General features: G+C 53.0%; 1 protein-coding gene across 4 annotated transcripts in view; it reads left to right on the top strand.

The window, feature by feature from the left end:
- The window catches only part of NR6A1 (nuclear receptor subfamily 6 group A member 1), a 73,440-nt gene that overhangs the window by 29,436 nt on the left and 24,321 nt on the right, over window positions 1-19,683 (top strand). Inside the window, exon 1 of one of the 4 annotated variants that reach the window (XM_038156068.1) lies at window positions 19,183-19,396. The exons of the other annotated variants lie outside the window; for them this stretch is intronic. Coding sequence (XP_038011996.1) covers window positions 19,369-19,396 — 28 coding nt within the window. The 5' untranslated portion in view covers window positions 19,183-19,368. Of the gene's footprint in view, window positions 1-19,182; window positions 19,397-19,683 lie in introns of those variants that run through there. 4 annotated transcript variants of the gene reach the window in all.

Here is a 19,683-nt window from a genome sequence, read left to right as displayed (position 1 = left end):
CAGCCCCTCCGCATCCCTGCCCCGAGCCACGCGGAGCGCCCAGATTTTCCACCTGTGTTTGTTTCCGTTCCTCAGCACAGTGAGAACAGCCGGTGCCGTTTCTGTGGCAGGACAGAATAAAACACTTTAAAGCACGTTCTGAATGAGACCACCTGATGATGAACGAACGGCACTACCTTGCTAGTTTCAGTGGTGTGACACTGACAAAACTCCCACGACTGCTCTGCATCGCTCGCCCGTGCCAGGACAGTGAAACAAGACCCTGGCATGTCTCTGGAGTTGCACTGAGATGCACTAACTCTTTCTGTCAAGCGCTCTCAGAGGGAGCCCAGGGCTGAGCAGAAGGGAGAAATCAATGTCTGGGTTGTATTTTCCCTTCTCATTCTCTTCCAGGTTTCTTAGACTTTTTTTCTCTGCTTTTTTCAGTCACTGACCTTTTCCTCTGAGTACCTTTTGAGAGTGGAGTCCAAAGCCCTGGACACCGTCCTTGGCAGGAGTTTGGACTGGGTGGCTCCTGAGCTCCCTTCCGACCTGTGATCTGTCCCACAGGACAGGCTCTCATTCTCTAACATGCACGGCTGTTCCTGCTCTGTGTTTTGCTGCTGTTAAAATGCTCTCAGGAACCACTGCAGGAACCACTGCTGGTTCTGGGTTCCCGTGCTTTGGTGGCCTGGCAGCACCCAGGGACAGGGCACGGGGCAGCTGCAGCTGGGGGATGAAGGGAAGCAGCCACAGTGCAGCTCCTGCCCTTTGCTGGTCAAGTTTGTTGAGTTTTCCAGCTGTGCCGTGATGTCATTAGCAGGGACACGGAGGACTGGGAGGGCTGGGTCAGAGGGCCCTTGTGGGCATTCTTGACACGGATTTCTGTAGAATTCCCCCTCAAGGGCTGGATGAATGCATAAATGGAAAATGAAAATGGAATGAGGAAGCAAATGACAGTTACATGGAACTCGTCCAAAAGGAAGCAATTTGGAAAGAAAAAGAAAAAGAAAAAGAAAAAAAAAAAAAAAGCTTGACATGCTGCTTTAATGGTGACCCAGGCTCATATCACTGTCACGCAGCTGCCATTGACGTGGATGAAGAGGTTCCCTCCTCCCTGGCATGAGTGTGAAGGAGATAACTCCTGCCTGCTGTCCATTCCGCCCACAATCACCCTTGTAGTACCTTCTCCAGCTCCCAGACAGCTTCCTGCTGCCTCCTCTTCTGAGGATTGTCTTTCATTTCTTCAGTCATCCAGTTACACTCCTGAAGCATAGTTGATGCAGTTGTTAAAATATCTATTTTGGTGCTTGCTAAGAGTGGGCTTCTGACTGAAAAACACATTAGCTTCGATCATATTTATGAAACATAAAAATGTTTTTGAGGGTAATATGGGCTTTACAAGCTATCTGAGCAGCTATGGAACCCATTTTAACATTAGCAGAAATACTGTAGAAGTCCTCAAATATGAAATGTTAGGGTTTGGAAAAGGGAGCAGGGTTTTGGCAGAGTGCATGAGCACAACCACGTGCCAATCTCCAGGTGCCTCCTTCTGTCCCCACATCAGAGGTGATCTTCAAATGTTTGAGTCGCTTGAATATTTTGAGGCTCGCCCTAATTATTTTGCTCTCATTCTCCAAACACTCAGTCCTGCTCAGTAGGATGAACATGGCGATTGCTAAATTAGAACCGTGTTTCACTAAATCCATGGAAAACATCATTTCCCATTGGGAAGAGAGCTGCTGGAGCAGCCGTGGAGAGCAAGTTCCCCAGGCAAGGGCACTGCGGCCGAGGCCGTTGTGCCGTGGCTGCTCCTCCAAGCTGGAGCTGGGCCCTGCAGACCCTGTCACTGGTGATGGGGCTGGGGGCAGGAGGTGGGGGTTGACCCAGTTTTCAGCCTTTCAGCCATTTTACAGTGCTGTCATCAACTTTGTGTTACATTTTGCTGCTTAGAATTTACCCAAGCCAAGATGAAGAAGCGATGGAGACCCACTGAGGCATGGGTCTCTGAAGGAGAGGCAATGCCCGTGCTCCCTTGTGCTTCCCCCAGTTATCCTCGAGTCCTTGTGGCAGTTCCAATCCTGAGGAAAGGCTGTGAGAAGACAGGGGAGGGAGGAAGGAAGGCTTCCCATGAGTTTGGTCAGATCCAGTGAGCTGATCCCGGCGGTACCAGGGGCAGATGGGTCTCATTTCTCTTCATACCACAAAGACCAGCAGCTGAAGAAGTGGGGGCTTAAAGGATACATGACTTTTTTCCCTCCTGTGTCATCTTTATTGAGAAATAAAGAGAAATCCCGAGTGTTAATCTGAACCTCCCCTCTTCCACCACCCCAATGTGCAGCACTGTGCTGGTCAGACCAGCTAAATTATCTTCTTATCCCTCCCCAGTGCTGTTCCCTTCCTTTCCTTGGGAGACTGGGATGTGCCTATTGTCAAGTTCATTCAGGCAAGACTATAAAGAAATTATTTAAGAAAATAGTTTGGAAAAAGTTAATTTGGGTCAAGGAGGGATTGAGTGGGGAAATTGTTTCTTTACATCCTCTGCTAAGAAGTAAGCAAGGGAAGAGATTGAAAATAAACCTTGTTGAGCCCATTTTTGGAGTTATTTTGTATGTGCTCTGTCCTTTTGGTAGCTGTCATTGCTTAAATCCATCTAACTTGATGAGGAAGGAAAGAGATTCAGCTTGAGAGCAAATTCAAAGTGAAAAGATTTGGCCAGTGACATGATGAAAGGGATAAGTGTAGGTAGAATGGGATTAAACAGAAGTATTCTTGGTATTAAACACATGGCTCAGAGGCCTTTACTCTTGGCAGCCTTATTTGAAGCCAAATTTGTATCCCTCTTGCACGAAGAAGGAAGGATAACATTAATTTTAAAAATCAATGTGAAACTGAGTGAGATGGAAATTGTTTGATGGAATTGATAGGCACTTGTGAAGCCTCACTGCAGAACATCAGGAGCAGCATCAGGGAGCAGCTGTGGCAGGAGGCACGCCTGGATTTGGAGGGGTGATCTGAAGGAGCTGTCCTGGTGGCTGCAGCTCTGCTCAGGAGGGGCCTGGCTGCACATTCCCCTGACAAACAGCGCTGACTGCTGCATTCCTGCTCATCCTCCTGCCTTTGGAACCTCAGCGGGAAGGTGGCCTGTGAAGGTGGAGCTCCCTGGGCCTGCCAAAGAATTGCCTTTACTAACAAGAGCGTGTGTGCACCTCGGGACAGCGGCTGGCACCGCGGTGTGGCACAGTCACACTCTGCTGGGCAAAGCCACTCGTCCTCACCACGCTGAGAGCGAGGGAGCAGCTCGAACGCTCTCGCCTGGGGAGTAAACACAAGGGGCAAATTAAGGCACAAGACCAAAACTGAGTAAGAAGTCAGTAGAAGAGCCAGAAACGGGGTCTGCTAACTCCGTGCGTTATTTGTTTTTTAGGGTATGCTGCCAGTATTAATAACAAAAGAATTGGCTCCGTTTCCACACTTGGGCTATGAAATATGCATGCCTGGGTTGCTGCAATCAGGGGAGCGCTGTCCTCCGAGGAGGAGCGCTGCAGGTTAGCACTCTGACAGGGTCCCCGTGGCTGGCTGCTTCTCGGTGCCTGTCACCTTCTGTAGTCATCAAGCGCATAAAGAATTTTTGTCATGCTGCTTCATGAATGAAGCCTGTGCTCCTAAAGAGCATAAGAATTAGCTCTGAAGTGTGCATTAGCACAAAGCCGAGGATGTTGGAAATCATAAAAACTAAAATACACATGCACTCCATTTTCCCTTCCCCTTCTCCTGACTCTGAGTGGGGATGGAGTCTGGGTTTAGTTTGTCACGGTTTTTTTTCACCCCGGCTGCCGCTAAAATGCTTGGGACTCTGGAGAGCTACCAGCCCTTTGCTTTTAGCATCATTCAAAAATCTTCCATTTAGAGACCATTCTGATATCTTGGTGGTTTTTTTTCTTCGTCGTCTTTTTTTAACTACTAAGGAAATTTGCATGAAAATGGAATCATTGTTTCTGAAGAGTTCCATCTGCTCCTGCTGCTTATTCTGGAGCTGAAGTCATAATCCTCCGTTTGTGAAATTTCCCATTGAAGAGATTTTTTGGCTTGGTATAGTTTCAGCACAAAATTTCAGAACAGAGGAAATAAAGATGCTTCACCTAGGAAAAAAAAATTAAAAAGAAAAGGCCTGTAGATGACATCAGAACTGCCAGTATATCTGCAGTCAATACACTGTAATTCCATAGGGACAGAGGGAGTAGGAAATAGGACAGTACGAGAGGGGTGTGGGGCTTGGGGTGGGAAAATGCATTTCCTCACAACATCAGAGCTTTGGCTGGGGGTAATGGAGGAATTGTGATCTTCTGGGTGGCTCCATAAATAGGATTCCTTTTGGTGGAAGTGAAAGGGCAGGAAGGCTTCAGGGCAGCAGGAATGCTCAGACGAGCCAGAGACGACCAAAGTCCCTTTAAAAGAGCTTTGGCCAGAATGGAACTGCCAAGCTTCTCCCGAGGAGGATCCATGGGATGGATGTTCATGTAGCCACTCTGAGCCCTGTACCTACTTCCGAGGGGTATTCTGTGAATGAAAACAGGATTTTTGTTGTTGTTTAATTCCTTCTCTCCCTGTGTTTACCCACACTTCTGTGCAAGGCCGTGCTTGTGTGTGCCTGCGTGTAAAGGCTGGGCACACGGGGCAGCGGCCGGGAGGTGCCACTTGTCCTGCTCGGAGCTCTGTCACTGTGCAGAAATGCTGCAGGAATCTGTGCAGAAATCTGCAGGAATCTGTGCAGAAATCTGCAGGAATCTGTGCAGAAATCTGCAGGGATCTGTGCAGAAATGCTGCGGGAATCTGTGCAGAAATCTGCAGGGATCTGTGCAGAAATGCTGCGGGAATCTGTGCAGAAATCTGCAGGAATCTGTGCAGAAGTGCTGCGGGAATCTGTGCAGAAATCTGCAGGAATCTGTGCAGAAATCTGCAGGAATCTGTGCAGAGATGCTGCGGGAACCTGTGCAGAAATCTGCGGGAATCTGTGCAGAAATCTGCGGGGATCTGTGCAGAAATCTGCGGGAATCTGTGCAGAAATCTGAATCTGTGCAGAAATCTGCGGGAACCTGTGCAGAAATCTGCAGGAATCTGTGCAGAGATGCTGCGGGAATCTGTGCAAAGATGCTGCGGGAACCTGTGCAGAAATCTGCAGGAATCTGTGCAGAAATCTGCGGGAATCTGTGCAGAGATGCTGCGGGAATCTGTGCAGAAATCTGCAGGAATCTGTGCAGAGATGCTGCGGGAACCTGTGCAGAAATCTGCAGGAATCTGTGCAGAGATGCTGCGGGAACCTGTGCAGAAATCTGCGGGAATCTGGGTCAGGCGAAGGCGCTGGCAGCGGCCGCGGGGCTGCGGCTCGGCCGGGCCCGTGCGCTGCGGGGCTCGCCCGCCTGCCCCCGGAGATGCTCCCGGAGATGCCCCCGGAGATGCCCCCGGAGATGCTCCCGGAGATGCTCCCGGGGAGTTGGTGACCTCCCTCTGCATCCTCATGCTCGGGGCTGTTCCGCACCACGCGCGGTGTGTGCGGGCATTGCGTGTGTGTGGAGCGGGCTGTGCTGAAGGCGGGTGATGCGCGGGTCTGCTCGGGAAAGGCGATTCACCCGCAGCGTTTGGCATTTTCTCCGTTCGTCACATCGTGGGTGCACGTGTGGCCCTGCGTGCCGCGCTGTGCCCGGGAACTGCCCCGTTAACCCTTCCCGGTTCCCAGCAGAGCTCTGCTCCATCGCTGCCCTTCCCGGTTCCCAGCAGAGCTCTGCTCCATCGCTGCCCTTCCCGGTTCCCAGCAGAGCTCTGCTCCATCGCTGCCCTTCCCGGTTCCCAGCAGAGCTCTGCTCCATCGCTGCCCTTCCCGGATCCCAGCAGAGCTCTGCTCCATCGCTGCCCTTCCCGGTTCCCAGCAGAGCTCTGCTCCATCGCTGCCCTTCCCGGTTCCCAGCAGAGCTCTGCTCCATCGCTGCCCTTCCCGGTTCCCAGCAGAGCTCTGCTCCATCGCTGCCCTTCCCGGATCCCAGCAGAGCTCTGCTCCATCGCTGCGGGCTGCACTCACGCATCCCTGCTGCTCATCCGCGCTGCTGCGGTGTCTCCTTCCCCTGTGATGGCCATCGCGGTGCATTCCTCCTTCTCCCCAGCGCTGCACACAGCTCTGGAGCTCCAGCAGCAGTTGGGCCATAGAACCATGGAGCAGCTTGGCTTGGAAGGGACCTTGATGGCCATCCGGCTCCCTGGCTGTGGGCAGGGCTGCCTCTCACACGGCCAAGGGGCACACAGGTCCCACCGAGCCAGCTCCCCCAGCCAGACCTCACCAGGCTGCCCTGCACATCCCTCCCTGGCTTGTTTTCACTTCTCCCTGTCCCCTGGCTGCTGAACCCTCCCCGTTTGTCAAATCTCTTGGTGTACTAACCCTTCGTAGGAGTCGGCTCCTGGAGGTGTCAGGCCACAGCTCTGTCTGCAGCTCAAGCACAGCCATTAGCAGCTATTGAACTCTATATACAAATCAGAGGTGTAATTTACCTCTTTAGGGACAAAGGATGGCTGATACCAACATGCCAGCTTTGAGTGCAGCCTGCTCTGTGAGCTCCACAGGAAATACACTTAGCTAAACACAGTTGTAATTACGTGCAGCTTCCTCTGTTTTCTTGCTGTTCTGAACCACAGTACTGCTCAAGTACCAGGGATTTAGGAAAGCCTGGCTATCTACACCTCATCCCAATCAGTCTTGCTCCCTTGTTGCCAGCTGCTTTATCTCCTCTGTCTTCTCTCTTATCTGTCCCTGGCCTTCAGAGCCTTTTAAAGAGGTGATTTTTGCTGGTCAGGTAAAGCCTGCCTGTGGGGCGAGGCACTGCTCAGCTGCTCCGTGGGTCCAGGCTGGGCCGGGAGAGCCCCCCCTGCTCTGCCTAAAGGTCAGCTTTTCTTCCCGGGACTCCCATGGAATCCACAGTGCTGCCATCACACCCCTCTGTGCTGGTCTCTGCCACGGTGCCTTCCAGAGGCTGGTCTGGAGCTGGGGAGGGCAGCAAGCTCCCGGCTCGAGGCACAGCTCGTGCACTGACAGGCACAGACCCCAAAAATTCATTAGTTGGACACAGATTGTGATAGCAGATATTGGCAGAGGATAATGGACTGTGTTCTGTTGGATATTGAATGCTTTCAGAGGAGAAGCTGGTGCTGGGCTTCAAGGATAAAGAAATACTGGCAAATTTATATCTACATACTGTTCTGAGAAAGGTAGCATCTTCAAGGGGAAGAGCCTGTGCTAAAGTTTGTTATCACTTTTCGTACTGATTTTGTGGAAGGAGCTCTTTCACTTATCTGACAACTGCAGGAAAACAGGCATTTTTCAGATCTGCCAGAGCAGTTTGCCTTTGTTTTGTGCTGCAGGTGAGGCTGTGTCACAGGCTGGTCTGGGGCTTTGCTGTCTGGCCTCCAGAGCTGCCCACAGAACTGTGTGTGAGCTGCAGTAGCATGTACACATCCTTCCAGACATAGCTGTTTGTGTAGCTGCAGCATTCAGCTCCTTTGTTTTTTCTTTTTAAATTAATTTCATGCTTTATTTCTGTGCGCAGAAACACAGAGACTCGCATGTGTGACCCGAGCACAAATTCTGCACAGCTACAGCAAAGTTCCAAATGAGACTAGAAATTACATGTAGCTCTGTGATTTAATTTTCTCTGACATATTGAGTCTATGTTTTAGCCTACAGAACTCCACAGCTGTGCCCTAATTCTCTTTTCCTTGTGATCTCAACATCGCTGCCTTTTAAGGCATTGCTATTCTTGGATCTCAGCAGGACACCATGTTAGACTGTCACCCTGCTTGCTGTACTGCCAGTGCAGAAAGCAGCTTCTCCCTGGACTAGCAGAGAATGTGTGCAAGCAAACTTTGGAGCAATTTAGTGGGTGGATGAGACTAGATCAGAGTGCTTTATATCCTACACGACAGCATTGAGGTGAGGGTGTACGGGTTCCTCTGTCTCAGGGCATGAGGAAAATGTTTATGTTTTGTTGCAAACAACAAGCAATAATGTAATTAGTCTTTGGCAGGACTCACACAGGAAAAGCTGGATGTCTTTTCCTTTAAAGAAGGGGGTTGCTGCCCTGTGGGTATTTATGTTCTGTTTGGTTAAGTGACATTCATATCTCTGGAACTCATAAGTCTAATTCCTGATTTAACCAAATACTGAGTGTGTATAACCCCGGTGTGGCCCTTGTCTAACATCTCACCTTTGCTCCTGCAGACGCAGTGCAAGTGCAGTTGCTAAATCCGGAGCAGGAACTCGCTCAGTGTGATTTGGGCTGTTCTGACACACGATGAGATGTGGGGCTGAGCATCCAGGGTGTCTCCTGTGAGTAGCAGGGACTGTTTTCAGGAGTACGTGTGCTGCAAAGTCATCACAACACAGCACAAAGAGCCCCGTAGTTTTGCTGATAAGATGCCTGGTGGTGAGCACTGGGAGTTTTCTATTTGCCTTGTTTCCAAGATGTATGATAAAAACCCTAATGCAGATTTTAATTTTTAACTCCTAAAAGAAACGCGTGGGATTATCTTGGGTGAGCAACTCGAACGTATCATGCTGTTGGAATGTCAAAAATTTAATGCAGAAATCCAGGCGCTGTTGTCGGGGCAGATCATTTTAATTTCAAATCTGAATCTTACACGTTTCCTCTCAAACCCTCTCACATTTCTTGCAGCACCTCTCATTGTGGAGGATCCCTCGGGCTAAACCCGCTGCGCTGCGTTGGGGAGGGTTTATGGCAGGCTCTGTCTGTCTGTCTGTCCTGCACACACAGACGTGCTGTGAGTGGGGCTCGCTGCTCACGTTCCTCGGCCCCGGGAGCAAGCAGGAGGATCAGTCTGGTTTAGCCAAGCTGCCATTTTCCCCTCCCAAGGCAGGAAGAGCAGGCCGTGCTGGGCTCCGGAGCTGTGGCCAGGCTGGTTCCCGCAGAGAGCAGCTCGGGACAGGCTTAATGAGGGGAAATCAACCCCCCTAATTCGGGGCCTGTCCCCAGGCAGTCACGGGGAGAGGTGGATTCCTCCGGCAGGCGATGCAGAGGCTCTGTTCAGGACTAAGCACGGTCCTAGCACAATGCAGAGGCTCTGTTCAGGACTAAGCACGGTCCTAGCACAATGCAGAGGCTCTGTTCAGGTCTAATCTTGGTCCTAGCACAATGCAGAGGCTCTGTTCAGGACTAAGCATGGTCCTAGCACAATTCAGAGGCTCTGTTCAGGACTAAGCATGGTCCTAGCACAATTCAGAGGCTCTGTTCAGGACTAATCTTGGTCCTAGCACAATTCAGAGGCTCTGTTCAGGACTAATCTTGGTCCTAGCACGGCGCTGCTCCGAGCACGAGGTTCCTGCACAAGGAATTGAGGCCCTGACTTCCTCTGGCAGCTGCTCCGGAGCCAGCTGGAGGAGATGCTGCTCTGTGCACTGGACAGAGGAGCTTGGAGCCTCTTCACACACGAGACATGAAATCTGGGAATCTCTATGGCCTCGGTTCCTTGGTGACTGTTGCTGTTGGTGCCCTAAATCCTCACTGTTTCAGCAGCTCCTGTGGGCATGACCCGCTCCTGCTGTGGGATGTGGAAAACCATTGCTGAAAAACCTTTCCATCGCTGTGCTCCAGCACAGCCTCGTCTCACACTGCTGCTTTCCCAGCAGACTGCTCTGGTCGTGCAGCCACGGGTCCCTTCTCTGTTTAGACGCCTTAATGAGGCCGAGGTTTGTGGTCAGGGCTGCTGACAGGAAAGGGGAAAATAAAAATGAGCACAGGGAAGTGTTGTGGGAAGAGCTTTCCGCAGCATTCGTGGGATTTAATGTCCTGAGGACACAGTCAGAGGAATTCAAAGGAAGAAAATCTCTATGACAAATCACAGAATTGTTGCATTGCATTTAATGTATTTTAATTGACTCTGGTTTTGTCCCCCGTCGCTTTTATAGTGCTGTCATCTGGAAGACAAAGTGTAGAGCTGTGCTTTCCCAGCAGAGCTGTGCCTGTGTCTGCACTGCTTGGATCTAGACGGCCAGACTTGGTGTGAGCTGGATAATTACCCTGTAAATGAACCAGAGCAAATGTAGGTTTGAGGAATCTCTTGAAATGTGAGTAAAATATTGACTAGATACCAATTAAGTGAGCACGAGGCTGGATCATGTGGAAAATAGCATGTAAAGATGTAGTTAGACTGTATAGTGAGACATACATACATCGGGATCAACTTGATATCCAAAGAATTAGTTCCACCACGTGGGAGAGTTCTTGACTCCAAAGCAGACACTTGGCACAGAGCAGATCCTCGGCTGCTTCAGCTGGGGAAGTAGCTGGTAATTAGAGGCTCATCTTCTGTGAATCACCACAAAAGAAAATGAGGGCACAGTTTTTGAATGGGCTTGATGAAAACAGAGGGATATTGGGATTGGAGACTCATGGTTTCTTCTCTGGGTTTGAAGAAGAGTGTGATTTGTCATGGGTTGCATTGTTGGTGCACCCTGCCGGATCCTCTTCCTGCCTGCTCAGTTTGTCTGGAGGTTGTTTGGGTTCTCATGCAGGATGACCACTTTTCTGAATTTCCCCTGCTTTCCTCCCTGTTTGTGAAATCAAGGGAAATTCCTCAGTACACAGAAAACCCCGTTTATCTTTGAGCAGCTTCGTTATGTAGAACAGTTTTATGAGTGTAGAAATTTCATCCTGAAAATGTGCTGCAGTCCTGGGGGCTCGTGTTGTGAGCAGCCAGTTGTAGCTGCTGCCACTACGCCGTGGCTTTCCTCCTCAAGTGCAATACAATACATTATCGTATTTCCACAGATTTAAATATTTGATTTACAAAATGTCGCTGCCTGGTACTCCAGCAGTATCATGTAAGACACATCACAACAGATACCGAGAGTAAAGATTGTTTTAAATGGCTTTAATACAGACAGAGGTCAGAAAAGGCAAGAGAACAGCAGAAGAGGCGATGTCAAAAAGTAATTAGAGCAGGACAAATGGATTGTGCAGGCATGTCGAAGGCTGTTATTTCTGTAGGCAGTGAGTAGGAAAGGTGTTAATGTAATGTGACAGATCTGGAGCAAAAATGAGGGTGCAGGGAAAACAAATAGGAGCTGACCAATGGAATAGTTTAAATTATGAGGTTTGCTTTAACATAATTTGATTACACATGAAAGAAATGTTTAGTGTAGTTTCTTTGAAAACCTAATTGTCTTAAATACTGCATGTTGGATTCAGTCTTTACACCCAAAGCAGCAGCCCCTGTGCAGGGGCAGCCTCGCTCCCTGTCAGGAATAGGCATGGGAATACTTTGCCCTGCGTGGCTTCACAAATGAGAGGAGGATGGAAGGTTTTTTTTTCCCCTAGTGTTTGTCTAATAAAATTGGCTCTTTGCAGTCACGTACATCTTAATTTGGAACCTCGTGCTAACTGGGGTGGGTGGTATCTGGGCCTGGGAGCTGCTGGTGCAGGTGATGCATAAATTATCCAGTTTATCAGAAGGAAAGCATGAGGATCAGGTTTAGCAGGAGGAAGACAGGGAATCACATATGTTTTTTTCAGGATTCAGCTCTTGCCCCGTTCAGAATTGGAACCACTATTAGCAGGAGGGGGGAGCAGTGCAGAAATGCCTCAGATTTCCAGGCTGCTCCAAAGCCCTGAACAGGATACCAAGAACTTCCCCAGCACCATTCTGCTCTGCAGTGTTGAGCTGAATTCACACAACCTGCTGGACACACCAAGATTTGATCTTGCAGCCAGGACAACCTGTGTGGCTCACGGGGACATTTTCCTCATATTTACAACAGCAGAAATTTAAAATGATGAAAGCATTTTTCTAGAGGAGGCACAAGGATTTTTTGAGTATGGGGATTTCTCCTGTGCTGTTGTCCTCAATTGCCCTTGCCTTTCTAATAAATATATTTTCCATAGATTTTGACGTTTCACAATTTGATTTAAGCTTGAATTCATCTTAATAAGTAATCGTTGTTTATAGATGGTTGTGGATGGCAAATCCCTCAGTCTGCAAGCTGAGGTGTTGGCAGGAGGTTCTTACAGAAGCTGGGAGTTTGGGTGATGTGGTTTATCAGTGGAATATGCTGTTTTCTGCGTGGATGTATTCTTGGCTGGTTACATGGGTACAAAGAGGAAGTCTGAGGGTTTCTCAGGGTACACCGGATAGTTCCTCCATAATTTTATTCCCGTTTTTGTAAATTTTGGAAGGACGTTTTAGGTCAGCTTTTCCTTTCCTTGTAAAAGAGGAAAATAGGATTACAAACTTCAACAAGTTCAATTGAATACTTAAAGATGATTGGGAGCGGAAAGGGACATTTTGAATAGCTGCTCCTACTGACGGAACAGCCAATTGCAGGAGGATTGAACCCGAGCGCCGTCCAGCCGGTGAGCGGGGCCCTGCAGCGGGGCCCGGGAGGGGAGGGAGCGGCGGGCTGCTCGGGAGCAAAACCGGCTGAAACCGGGCCCGCATCGGCACCGGGCCCGCATCGGCACCGAGCCCGCATCGGCACCGGGCCCGCATCGGCACCGGGCCCGCATCGGTACCGGATCCTCATCGGTACCGGCCCCGCATCGGTACCGGGCCCGCATCGGCACCGGGCCCGCATCGGTACCGGGCCCGCATCGGCACCAGCCCCGCATCGGCACCGGGCCCGCATCGGCACCGGCCCCGTATCGGTACCGGGCCCGCATCGGCACCGGGCCCGCATCGGTACCGGGCCCGCATCGGTGCCGCGCTCGGGGCGGCCCGGGCAGAGCCGGCTGAGACTCCGGGGGTGCCCCGGGAGGGCTGGGCTGGGGCCGCTGGGTGTGCCCGGCCTCGTTCCCGGTGTGCCCGGCCCCGTTCCCGGTGTGCCCGGCCCCGTTCCCGATGTCCCGTTCCCGGTGTCCCGTTCCCGGCGCCCCGTTCCCGGTGTGCCGTTCCCGGTGTGCCGTTCCCGGTGTGCTTTCCCGTTCCCGGAGTGCTGTCCCGTTCCCAGTGTGCTGTCCCGTTCCCGGTGTGCCGTTCCCGGTGTGCTTTCCCGTTCCCGGAGTGCTGTCCCGTTCCCAGTGTGCTGTCCCGTTCCCGGTGTGCCGTTCCCGGTGTGCTTTCCCGTTCCCGGAGTGCTGTCCCGTTCCCAGTGTGCTGTCCCGTTCCCGGTGCCCCGTTCCCGGTGTGCTGTCCCGTTCCCGGTGTGCCGTTCCCGGTGTCCAGTTCCCGCTGTCCCATTCCCGGTGTGCTGTCCCATTCCCGGTGTCCCGTTCCCGGTGTGCCGTTCCCGGTGTGCTGTCCCGTTCCCGGTGTGCCGTTCCCGGTGTCCAGTTCCCGCTGTCCCATTCCCGGTGTGCTGTCCCGTTCCCGGTGTCCCGCTCCCGGTGTGCCCAGCCCGGTGTTCCGTTCCCGGTGTCCTGTTCCCGGTGTGCCGTTCCCGGTGTGCCGTTCCCGGTGTGCCGTCCCGCCGTGCCGCTCGCCGTGTCCTCGGTCGGCTGCTGCCCTCTCCCGTCCGGCGCGGGCCGCACGGAGCCGCGGGGGCCCTCGGGCCGTGTCCCCCGAGCCGCGGCAGCCCTGGATCGCGTTGAAGCCCATGGATCGCGTTGGGCTCGCGGTGGAGCCCGTGCTCGGTGTTTCCCGACCCGGTCCGAGCCGTTCGGTGCCCGGGACAGCGCTGCCCGCAGGGTGCTCGGCGGCCCCGCGTGGCCCGGGTCTCCGTGCTGCCACGGTGCCACCTCCCGTCCCTCCGCCGAGTCTCGCTGCTGTGTAAGAGGCCTGGAGCAGCCAGGATGTTCCCAAACAGGACCTTCCCCGGCCCTAATGATCCAAAGAAGCTCCCAAGCTGCTGCAGTTCCAACAGCGTGTTGGCTGCAGTTGTAATTCTGAGGGTTTTTCTTCTTTGTTTTGCCATCTGACCTGAAATTTGAGGAGATGTCCTCACTGTTTGTTTGTTTTTCCCGGGGCACGCAAAAAATTGCTGCTCACCACCAAGCTGGAATTTGTAAATACTGTTCAGAACTATAATAACTACAGTTATAACAACAAACTTGGTCTGTTGTTGCTATTATTAAAATCACAGCAACTGCAGCAGGCTGGTGTGTCTGTGTGTAGCTTGTCTGGCATAAAGTCATCTTTCGGCTTTTCAGTTGGTCACTTTACTGCGCAGGATTTTCCCACCTCCTCAAACCTGGGAGATCCTCTCTGCCTCCTGGCCTACAGGCCTCTCCTGTGTCCCTGCACCCTGCTGACCATCGTCTCTGCCTGGCTCTGGAGGAAGAGTCGGGGCCCGTGGTGTCCAGGCTGCCCGATGGGCTCTGTAGGTGGGACACGCCGGGACACAGCCCCCCCGCTGCATCTGCTGTGGCTCTGAATCTCGGCCCCGGGCAGAAGCAGCTGCCCACAGGAGGAGCTGCGAGGGTCAGACCTCGCCCCGGCCCGCTGCTGCTCCAGCCACGCGGTGCTCGGGGCGCTCTGAGGCTCTGGCTGGCGCCAGGACCAGCCCAGGGGCTGCCCCGTGTCTTCCAGCGTGCTCTGATGCCGTGTGACCCGATTTGGTCACTGGGAGCCACAGGAGATGCACTCTTGGAATGGATGGAGCTATCCCATAGGAAGGGAAAGGAACTCGATTGCCTCCTCATAGAAATGTAAAGCTTCTCCCTTTGCAATTCCCCTTTCTTGTACGTTCCCACTAAGGCAGTAAAACCATATACTTCCCATGCCTACAATCCCATTTGTTTTCCCTTTTTCCTCTGAAGGCGACCTCTCTGAGGAGCCCTTAACCTCCCCCCTGCCTTTTCCTCTGTTGCACAGAGCTGCTCTCTGCTGTGTGTCACCCACCAAGCGAGCTGCAATGAAATGCTCCTTGAAACCTCTCAATTGTCTGGGATGGCTAATTCGGTAGCCAGGCGAATAAAAATATAAATAATCAGATAAAACCGAAAATGGATAGAAGGATTCAATTTACACAACCACCTATCAAACTAGTAAGAAGGAGAAAATAGCTGAATTTTATGTGCACTGAGTGACCACCTTCACTAGAATAATTAACACCACACTCCTGGTGTGTTTAACGCCAGGGAGGAGAGGAATTACCTGATCTGTTAAAACGTTATCAAGAGCAGCTCAGACATCAGGTGGATGTTTATTATCATTCCTTGCAGAATGATATTCCTTGCAGAATGATATTCCTTGCAGAGCTATTTCTTCCATAGCTCCTCTAAGCAATTTAATATTAATTTTAACTTTTTTTTCTCTGAAATAGCTGCATACATAGTGAGTGGAATAGGTCTTTTGGGGAAAGTACACTCTGTGTTTACCTCCGACCAGTTCTCTCAGTGCGGTGCCTGAAAGCAGGAACATCCACAGTACCGAGGCTGTTGAGATGTGTTAATCTGAATTTTTATCACTTTTTCGGCCACATTTGCAAACCAGGCTGGTTCTGGCTGTGGCTGCTGGCTCTCGTTCCCCAGGTTCCTGCCGGGGCTCAGGTGCTGCACTGCGGAGGTGCTGCCAGCAGCACCATTGTTGGTACCGTGAAAACTGAGCCAGGATCGGGTGTTTCCTTAGGATCTGTTCCTCGCTTGAAATCAAATCCCCTTCGGAGCTGTGGTTTGGTCCGTGGCAGCTCAGTGGTGTGGGGGCAGCCCTGGGTTTGTCGCCGAGATGTGCTGGGTTTTGTTATCACAGCCTGGACTTTGTTCCTGCCACAAAGGGGCCGATGGCTCAAACCGCGGGGACACAACAGAGCCCCGATTGTCATGAAAATGGGCAGAGCCCCGCTGCAGCACGGGGAATTATGGAACTGTGGCCGTGGGTGGGAGAGCAAGAGCCCGAGGAAGGGCTGCCCCTGTCCTGGGGCCGCACAGCTCTGCCAACCCTGCGCTGCCCAGATTCGGGGTTTTCATCAGAGTTTTTGGGGTTGGCTGTGGCGAGTGATGGTACAGGCAGAGCGTGTCCTGGCCTGGCGCTGCTCAGTCCATTTTGGTGGCTCATGATGCCACCGCATCGCCATGCTTCTGAAAAAAGTCACATCTTTTGAGGATTCCTTCTCTCTGGAATGGTGATCTCATGGCACATCACTAGGGAGCAGGGGGAGAGGGGCAGGACCTCCTCTTGCTTCCTGTGCCTGTCCCTTATGGCTTTAACATCAGGACAATAAATCCCTTGCCGGCAGCAGTGCCACTTGCCCACTTTTTGGCAACGCTTTTGGCTTTTGCTGTTGTGACCTGGTGTCCTCATAAAATCTTAGATGTTGGTTACAGTAGCATCAGGCTTTTCTGTCTGGGGTGGGAATTGGCTGATACAGGCTAAAATAAGAAGCAGCTACTGTATTTTCCTCTTGCCTGCCCTCTGCCCATTCCCAGCTGGCCTGTGATTTTACAGAATAGTTTTGGATTCTCTGCAATTATTTTCTGCCCTTAAGGATTTGATATGGGTAAACTGCCATGTGTACTTAATGTGAGTTTTGAATAATTTGGAAGATTTGGGTTGTTTGGACAGTTACAATTTTTTCTCAGCCAGGTTTGCTCTATAACTGCAGTTTCAGAATTGGGGGGTGGGGCAGGGGGGTTGTTTTGGGGGTTTTTTTTTGGTGTGTCTGTGTTTTGGGTCCGAACAGCAGTTGTGGGAGCAACTTTGTGTTATCTGGAGATTAGGTTGCTTCGTCTCAGCCTGCTGTGTCCACACCACGCTGCGGCTTTACAAAATAAGCACTCTGCATTCTGGTCACACTCCTCCGAGGGGTGCCGGGAGCTCGCATGGGATGAAGAATGTGGAGCTCTGGGAGCAGCACAATTGCAAACAGCTGTGTCAATAGTGCAGCCAGGCCTGCCTTACCTTGGCCCTGCGCTGCCAGGGCTCCTCAGCCAGCCTGGGTTTGGTGGCTGTGGGCAAGGGGACGTCAGTCCCACGGGGGTCTCGCTGACAGAACTGCGCAGATTCGCAGCGTCTGCCAAGCAGTGCAGGGTGGGCTCAGAGAGTTTGCTCCTGCAAATGCACCTGCTGTGCAGAAATGCTGGGTTAAAAACAGCATTATGAGTAGAGAGAATCGTGGAAGGGTTGGATTGGGGTGGGGGTTGGTGGCCAGATCCCCTGCCCAAGCAGGGTCAGCTGGAGCAGGGGGCCCAGGCTGCCAGGAGGACACCACTGAGCTCTGCCCTGCTTGCTCACGAGGTTACTTGCATTGCTGGATGTCACCAGAAAGCAATAAAATTTCAGGCTTGGAATGGAGTGAAATATGACCTCTTTTGTTGCCTCTGAGCCTTGTTTATTCTGAGCCAGGCGTTTCTCAGAGCGCGGTTGGGTGCTGCGCTCCTCAGGATGAGGAGCAGGAGCAAACTGTGGCTTTTGAGCAGAGCCAGTTTTGAGACATCCAGGCATCTGGATGACAGGTTGGATTGGGCATCAGCAGAAATGCTCTTGGGCCTTCCCTTAAATGCTGTGGTGTGGTGAGCATTGGCTTGGGCTGGTCAAACACAGCTGAGCAGCAGAACAGTTTATTGGGCACTAAGGACACACGAGCTGCACTGTAGCCCAGGCTGAGTTCATCCCAGAGGGAGAATGAAGGGGCAGAAGAGCTTCATGAGAGTATTTTCTGGTGCAGACACGCGTGGCTGTGTCTGAGGAAGAGCTCACCATGACCAGTGCTGCCGGTGGTACCTGTTTTGAGGTGGGCAGCTAAATCAGTGATGGATTTATTGTGTTCCATTTTAACTCCAGTGTCTCCCTTGTGCAGACCCCTGCGAGGAGGGCTCCAGTCCCCTGCCCCACAGTGACCACTGCCTGAATTCCAGTCCTGGGGAATGGGAGTCCCAGTCCCAGCTCACAGTGCTCTGCCAGGTGCGGGCATGGGAAGGGGCTTCCCCGAGGGCACAGACCTGAGCATGGTGAGCTGTGCCTGGGGTCTGTACTGCTTTTCACCGGTGATTAAAACTAAGCACAAGTTTTCAGCCAGTACTTGTTATCAGTTTAAAGAAATAATTTTTATAGACTTATAAAATCCTAGAATGATTTAGGTTGGAAATGACCTTAAAGCTCACCTTGCCGTGGGCAGTGACACCTTCCACTGGACCAGGTTGCTCCAAGCCCTGTTCAACCTCACCTTGAGCAGGTCCAGGGATGGAGCAGCTGCAGCTGCTCTGAGCAACTTTTATCTTCATGCTGGGGATCCCTGGGTTTTGTTGATGTGTGTGCCAGTGGTACCTGCTTGGCGCCGCAGTGAACAGCGCCCTCAGCTTCCCTGGCAAGGGCTGTGCAGAGCGGTGGCCAGTAGTGATGGCTGGTGGCCAATGGCCAGTGGTCGGTGGCGGTGGCCAGCATCTGCTGCCTCCTGGCAACTGCCCTGGCCGTGCCTCACGGCAGTGGCAGCCATCAGCCAGGCTGGCAGTCTGTCAGTCGTTTGCTTGGTCAGTCAGTCTGTGGGTCGGTCTGTCAGTCAGTCTGTCGGCCGGTCTGTCAGTCAGTCTGTCGGCCGGTCGGTCAGTCAGTCTGTAGGCCGGTCTGTCAGTCAGTCTGTCGGCCGGTCTGTCAGTCAGTCTGTTGGCCGGTCTGTCAGTCAGTCTGTCGGCCGGTCGGTCAGTCAGTCTGTCGGCCAGTCGGTCAGTCAGTCTGTCGGCCGGTCTGTCAGTCAGTCTGTCGGCCAGTCGGTCAGTCAATCGGTCTCGGCCGGTCGATGGCAGCGGCAGCCATCAGTCAGTCTGTCAGTCTGTCAGTCATTTGCTTGGTCACTCAGTCCATCTGTCAGTCGGTCGGTCGATCTGTCAGTCGGTCTGTCGGTCAGTCTGTCAGTCTGTCAGTCATTTGCTTGGTCACTCAGTCCATCTGTCAGTCGGTCGGTCGATCTGTCAGTCTCTCTGTCAGCCAGTCAGTCTGTCGGTCGGTCTGTCGGTCGGTCTCTCGGCCGCTCGGTCTCTCAGCCGGTTGGTCTGTCGGTTGGTCTCTCGCCAGTCAGTCTGTCGGTCAGTCTGTCAGTCTCTCTCTCGGCCAGTCAATCGGTCGGTCGGTCAGTCTCTCGGTCGGTCAGTCGGTCGGTCTGTCAGTCAGTCTGTCAGTCGGTCTCTCGGTCTGTCGGTCGGTCTCTCGGCCGCTCGGTCGGTCTGTCTGTCGGTCGGTCTGTCGGTCTCTCGGTCTGTCTGTCGGTCGGTCTGTCGGTCTCTCGGTCGGTCTCTCGATCTGTCGGTCTGTCTATCGGTCGGTCTCTCGGTCGGTCGGTCGGTGTGTGCCGGTCTCTCAGCCGCTCTGCCGGGCGGGCGGGGGCCCGGCCCCCCCGCGGGCCGGTGCGGCGGGGGCGGCGCTGCCATCGCGTCGTTAGCATAGGGCGGCCCGCGGCGGCGGCGATGGCCGAGCCGGGCTGCCCGCCCGCCGCCGCCATGAGGCGGCCCTAGGAGCCGGCCGGGGATGAAGCGGGACTCGACCTGCATGGAAGGTGAGCGGGGCCGGGCCTTTGTCCGGGCGGTGCCGCCGGACGCTGCGCGGGCCGGGGCCGCCGCCCCCCGCCGCTCCCGGCCCGGGGCCGCCCCGTCCCGGCGCCCGCGGCGTGCGGGGCTCGGGGTGCGGGGTGCGGGACCGCGGGGGCACGGAGCCGTGCGGGCTCTCCCCTTCTGCTGCCTTTCCTCGGGGCGCGGGGCCGGGCAGCGTAGCCCTGGGGCTGCGAGCAGGATTATGCAATTAAAAAAAAAAAAGGGCATTAGTTTGTTTTGTGGCTTAATTTGT

This window comes from Motacilla alba, chromosome 17, assembly GCF_015832195.1.
Source record: "Motacilla alba alba isolate MOTALB_02 chromosome 17, Motacilla_alba_V1.0_pri, whole genome shotgun sequence".
Taxonomy (NCBI): domain Eukaryota; kingdom Metazoa; phylum Chordata; class Aves; order Passeriformes; family Motacillidae; genus Motacilla; species Motacilla alba.
The sequence above is the reverse complement of the archived record's forward strand: the minus strand, read 5'-3'. Positions and strand labels throughout refer to the sequence as shown.